General features: G+C 41.6%; 1 protein-coding gene across 1 annotated transcript in view; it reads left to right on the forward strand.

Annotated features, from left to right (window-relative positions):
- LOC114648010 (exostosin-1-like) overlaps positions 1 to 5,015 on the forward strand; it is a 337,474-nt gene extending 332,459 nt beyond the window's left edge. The window contains exon 12 of the mRNA XM_028796783.2: positions 4,158 to 5,015. Coding sequence (XP_028652616.1) covers positions 4,158 to 4,343 — 186 coding nt within the window. The 3' untranslated portion in view covers positions 4,344 to 5,015. The remainder of the gene's footprint in view (positions 1 to 4,157) is intronic.
- The last annotated feature ends 1,499 nt before the right edge of the window (positions 5,016 to 6,514 follow it).

Below are 6,514 nucleotides of genomic sequence, written 5' to 3' on the forward strand. Positions count from 1 at the left end.
GGACGCTCTGCTACTCGAGTCCGGTCACCCATGTCTTGGCTCTCTTCTCTAGGGCTTCCTCTTTCATTTACGGTACCGGTACTACTCACCTGTACCATTTCATTGCTTTGGCTGGAGTCGTACTTCCCCCACCACTCCTTTATGGCCACTGGGGGGCCTCCGCTTTCTTCTCCAGCAACATTTGCAGGACCTGAAAAAGGGACTGTAGGGGCTGAAGGGCTTCCTCCAGCTCATGTACAGCCAGATACAAATGAGTAAAGTTAACCGGCAGTGATTTTGCGTTCCGCTCGTACTCACCAGCCAGCTGCAAGCCGTCGGGTCTTCCTCATACTCTGGATGGATGTTCGTCTGCCCCATCTTCAACCAATCATCAATGGGCGCTCAACACACGCCATCCAATCCCTTGCCTGCTTCAGGGAGGGCTTCCTGGTCCTCCACCTCACCCTCCGGCTTTGAATGGAGTCCAATGGAGAGTCGTTCTCCAATCAGCGACGACCCCTCCTCTTCTTCCGACATTGCTCCGCTGTCTCCCCACAGGTCAGCGTGCTTCAGCTACAGACGCGGGTCCAGGCAGTCCCCAGCCAAGAAACAACACCAGGGAACAGTACAGAATTTCCCACCAGGCTGTTCGCTCTTGAACATGAGACTTACCTCCCAGACTCCATCTTCCGGAGAGTACTTCCTCCAGGTGGCCTCTTCAGCTCCTGTGCTGACCCGGGCTTCCACATTGGCGAAGCGGGCTTGAGAGGTCGCTGCCCTCCGGGCTTTCCTATTCTTTTTCCTCCCCATCGGCAGGAATGGCGCTTCCGTAGACCTCCGGTAAACTTGTAGGGCGAGCTGCTGGTTGCACTGTGCATGTGTGTCGTGGCGTGTGTGTGCCTCTACCTGCTGTGCCAGGCGGCTCACAAAATTATTTTTGAGGGATCCCCTGCCTCTTAACAGGCAAGCAGACCCATCTGGGATGCCATTGCGATAAACCAGCCCGGCCACAGACAGACAGACACCAAATGTCCCGAATACACGTTTTATTTTCTTTAAATGTGACAAACAGCACCACAATGCCTAAACCGGCCAACTCAGTCTCTTTCTCTCTCTATCTTTTATCCTTTCTCTCTTAAGTCTTCAGCCACATTCTCCTCCTCCTCAGGCTCCTGTCTTCTCCCTCCTGATTCTAGCCTTGAGTGGAGTGCGGTGGCCTCCTTTATACAGCACCCAGAAGTGCTCCAGGTGTTTCTTGATTAACATCCAGTGCTGTCGACCACCGTTCTGGAGCTGTCCAGGCGCCTGCTGGTGGTGGCCACGTCCTCCCACAAGGTTGAGTGTCTTGGCTCCGTGGCCCCCATGCAGTCCAGGAAGGCTGCCCTCTCATGTTCCGGGGAAAATACTGCCCCTCTCCCGGTCCTTCCCATCTCCCGGCGTCCTGGTGGGGCAATGTCCCCAGATATCTGTCACACTATATATATATTATGTCCTAGAGGGGGCACTGATCTCCCCAAACCCAACACAAGTAAATGCAGGACACAAGTTCAGCCACGCTTTTTTTTTTTTTTACTTTTTTTGTGGGAAACTCTTGCATGGTTTCCTACCTGCCCAGCACAGTGCACAGTTCAAAGCACAATATAACACCAAGCACTTTGCCTTTGTCTTCTCTCTTCTTTTCTCTTTCTCTCTCTCTCTTTCAACCATCACTCCTCATGTGGCAAGCATTGTCCTCTCCCTCCTGACTCTCACTCTTTTAGTCTGCACCTGGAAGTACTTCCAGTGGCCTCTTAACATGGTCCAGAAGAATTTCCAGGTAAGGCATAACCCCAACAAAGTAGTGCATGGCAGTCCCTGCGGCAAGCCCTGGTAGTGCCCACAGAACCCAACAGGGGTGTGCTGATCTCCAATTCCCATGTCACCAAGGCCGAGGCACCGCTGCAACCCAGGGGGGCTACCATCTAGCATTCCGGGAGAGATAATGCCCTGTGCATGTGGTCTCCCCCAGTCCTTCCATTACATAGGCGTCCCAGCCAGGTAAGGGCCCTGGCCATCCGCCATATTTTATGCTTGTGTGTGTGTGTACAAGCATTAGATTGTAAATTTCATTGACAAACTAGGAATTATTTCGTAAAATGTTTATCTGTAAGCTTTTTTGCCAAGAAAAGAAGTAATTTGTGTTATTTAGTAATTGTGAAAATACAACAATATTCACTTTATCTCATTTGCTACTGACATATTTTCTGCTGTATTGAAATGTTTGTTCATTTAAAACTAAAAGTTGTATGTAACATATTTGCTTATGTTGATTCCACTATGTGAATAAGTTAACTAAGAAAACCTTGTGAATATCTTATATAGGCACTTTGCCTGTTACATACAGTATATAATTTCTGAAGCAATCTTTAATTTATATTAGAAAGGTAGAAGGTTACAAGTAGATTGAGCTAGTGGTCATGATTAGGGAGACATAACAATTATCTATCATGTTTCTGGGTATCCAGGATATCCCAAAGCACAATGACATGTGTTAGAGTTACAGCAGTGGCTTGTCTTGGTATTTACCATTATTTTCCTTCTCCCTTACATTTGTTTAGTCTATGTTTTATTTTTTTCCTTTTTTCCACTCCTTTACCATTTTTTATTTTGTGGTTGCAGGTAAGTGACTCTAATTGAATTACTACTCTTGGGCACAGCGGCCATATAGACTTATTCAAAGCTACCTGCTTTGACATTAGCCAGAGAATGTTCATTTTGTTATAATACATTTTTCAAATCTGTGCATTATTTTTAATAATGTTCCATAAAATGATTGCATCGTAATTTGGTTTTAATAATTTTTGCATTTTGAACATTTTGTTCGCAGTTGTGATGACTGTTGCTTCATATGTGGCACAAAGGTCATATGAGTAATAGCTTAATGCCAACCATGCTACCTAAGATGGCAATGCACAAATGCATGGCAGGCAAGCTTTAGATTAAATACTAAATATTTTAATGAATACCACAGTTAGGGAAAGGAATATGTAATTATGGCTGGAACCTTTGCATCCATTTTGACTTTGGTCATTGTTTAGGGTAACAATCTTCCTATGTCTCAAAAAAAAAAAATAATCACAAACGCCTACAGCCTTGCTCACTGTTCTAGTTACCACTGTTTTCCTCTGTGTCTCTCTCTTTTCTGCTTCTGCTATCCTCCTGAATCTCCTGCACTCCTCAGCTACTCGTTCTTTTTGTTCACCAGGCTCTGCCTCCTCTGTCTTGCCACTTATTTTGTCCCGTCTCTGACAGGCTGCAGTTCCAATGCTTCTACTCTGCTCCTGCATTGGGCGAAGGAGGGAACGCCCAGTCAGCCTTACAGCACCATTTGACTGAACTTTTCAATGCAAGAGATTCTAAAAAAATATATAAATAAGAACATTTTGGCTTTATTTGGAAAGTGGAAATACTTCCACAATTCTTTGGAAAATTGAATGTTTAAAAATACATATAAAGAATAATAGAAAATAAAATGGAGAAAACAATTTAATTTTGTAACCCAGGATGTTCTCTCATGGTACTTTAAAATCTTGCACGTGATCAATCCAGCCACATTATGTACTGTAAAAATAAAAGAAGGCATTCATTATAATGAGAATTAACCAGTTATTATTCTGTGATATTAAAGTAATAAGGTTTTAATTTTTCTTTACGGGTACTAACAAAACAGCAAAACATTATGTGGACAAATGCGAAGGATGTTTGCAGTAATTCTTCATATCCTGGACAATCTTGTGTTTGTTAAGTTGAGTTGTAAAAGTTTAATTGCATTTTAAATCAAAGTGTTGTATTTCTTTTTTCTTTTGCACTAAAGTTTATTTGTACAGTGTTTTAATGTTTCTTTAAATACCCTGTCATAAAATGCTTTCATCTTTAATCAATGGAAAATTTCAAGCAAAATGGCAGCTAGAGAAGATGTGTAAAGACAAGAAAGTGTTTGCCAATGAGTTTAGAATATTTCAGTCAATAAAACATCCATGTACAGTATATCCCCATTACAAGCACATAGCTATATTTACCTTAAATAAAAAGTTCAATCTTTACTATCCAATGCACACTGTCTTCACTAATGAAAACTCAATGCATTACTCCAGGTTGGCTGCACAAATTGATATACTGCATTTGTGTTGTCTCTGCAGGGCTCCAAGTCTTCACGGTGGGCAGACCCAGATCACTTCGCCCAGAGACAGACCTGCATGAACTCATTTGCCAGTTGGTTTGGATTTTTGCCTTTGTTGCCTTCCAAGATGCGACTTGATCCAGTTCTCTTTAAAGACCAGGTCTCCATTCTGAGAAAAAAGTACAGAGATATTGAGAGACTTTAGGGGGAATTTATTTTAATACCTTAAAATTAAATGGAAACATCACTTGTTTGGACTTGCCCAATTAAATTGAACGTAAATATACAAATAATAGTTAATCAATATGTGCACAACAGACCCTTTTATACTGTATACTGCAGTTGCACGTTTTAATTTGTGGAGATCACAGTATTTGAGCCATGTCTTAGAAGCTAGTGAACACAAGAGTGATCAATGTTGTAAAGGCAAATTCACACATACACCAATATTCATCAAATCACAGACACAGCCATTGTACAATGCCCTTTTCACCTGGATATGTAGAACGGGATTGTTGTTTGTTAAGTTGCTCTCAAGAATGCTTTGTTTTTCTGGTTCGAATTTACAGTAATATAATTTATTTCAAATTTCTGTCATTTTGCTTTATTTCATTGAGGTCAGCTACTCATTTTTATCGCAGTTTAAATGAAATTTGTATAAGGGCTATTGAAATAGTTATAATGGTGTTCAATGCATATCACCATAGAATGTGTGTTGTTTTTCACACCAGTCTTCAAAATCTGGCAAAAACAATTCAACAAATACCAAGAATATGGAGGAGGCAGTGCCCACCCTGCTAATGGAGAGTCCTATAAAACAAGTCTTACAATGCAGTGTTAATGCTGTACAAGGTGAAAATAAAAGCATTGGACAGCAGTTGTACCATCATCTCTTATACATTTCATCCACTTGTACTATTACTTGTAACTGACTCTGTTTCTACAAGGGATGTCAGTTTCAGTACCACTACCTGGAACATGCCATTATCTTCTCTGAGTAGTCATCTTCTCCTCATTGGTCCCACGGGAGAGAATGGTTGAATGAAGTTCTGCTGGATGCATGTACAGTAAATGAGAGGGACAGAATGTACCAGCTTTATCAGGTAATAAGTATACTACTGGCGGTTTATCAGAAAAAATATACTATAATATAATATAATATTCCAAAGGTTTAAAGTGAACATTATAAACTGAAATAAATGGCAATATGTTTCTAGCTTGAGCAGAGATACCCAGACTTCCCTCTCTCCGGCCACTTCTTCGGATAAGCGGAAGAGGATGGATGGATGTTTCTAGCTGTTATGATGTGAGCTGTATGCGTCTGTAATGGAGTGCCAGATGCTCCAATGGAACCTGTTTCCAGTGTGAACTGATGTAGCACACAGATTCCTGAGACTGACTGAATATTATAAAACTTTGTATAAAGTGAAATGGCACTTAAGAACACTGTTATTTCTTGTGGTAATACTGTTATTATTGTATTAACAAAGGAAATATCCAGAGTGAAAGGGAAGGATAAGTCCATTTGCTGCTCCTTCTGCAGAATTTACAGTTACATTTACTGTATATGGGGGCTCTTCATTCATCTTAACAACAAGCTTTGTTGCCCAGCACAGTTGCATGTTATATGTTGTGAAAGATTCAAATTTTTTTGAAACTGTGATGTTTCTACTGAAAGGAGGTACGGTTTGCCAAATACTTATGCAGTACCAGAGTTGAGCCTGTAACAGAAATATAATAAGAAGGACTTCAGTGACACAAGGATAAGGATAATTGTATGTGGCAGAATTATTTGGAGGTACAAGCGATGCATGACATTACTTGGAGAGATATTTCATATGCAGATGCTTTTAAGGTAACATATAGGCTCTCAGTTTTTCTTCACATCTACTAAGTTTGAATATGCTACTTTTTGAGAGTGAGATTCTAAGCAACGACACAGGAAAGGAAACGGTGTTCTACATTGAAGAAAAAGGGTTGAGAAAATAAAAAAGGTAAAAAATTCTGAATTTAATGGCAAGTTTCCCTTAATCTTTTTTTCAGCTTTAAAATGAGTATCTCTGATATGCAATACATCTTGTTCTATAATTGATGTTATGTGTATATAAATGGGCGGCACGATGGCGCAGTGGGTACCGCTGCTGCCTCGCAGTTAGGAGACCCGGGTTCACTTCCCAGGTCCTCCCTGCGTGGAGTTTGCATGTTCTCCCCGTGTCTACGTGGGTTTCCTCCCACAGTCCAAAGACATGCAGATTAGGTGCATTGGTGATCCTAAATTGTCCCTAGTGTGTGCTTGGTGTGTGTGTGTGCCCTGCCCGGGGAGTTGTTCCTGCCTTGCGCTCTGTGTTGGCTGGGATTGGTTCCAGCAGACCCCCA

Source organism: Erpetoichthys calabaricus, chromosome 3, assembly GCF_900747795.2.
Source record: "Erpetoichthys calabaricus chromosome 3, fErpCal1.3, whole genome shotgun sequence".
NCBI lineage: Eukaryota > Metazoa > Chordata > Cladistia > Polypteriformes > Polypteridae > Erpetoichthys > Erpetoichthys calabaricus.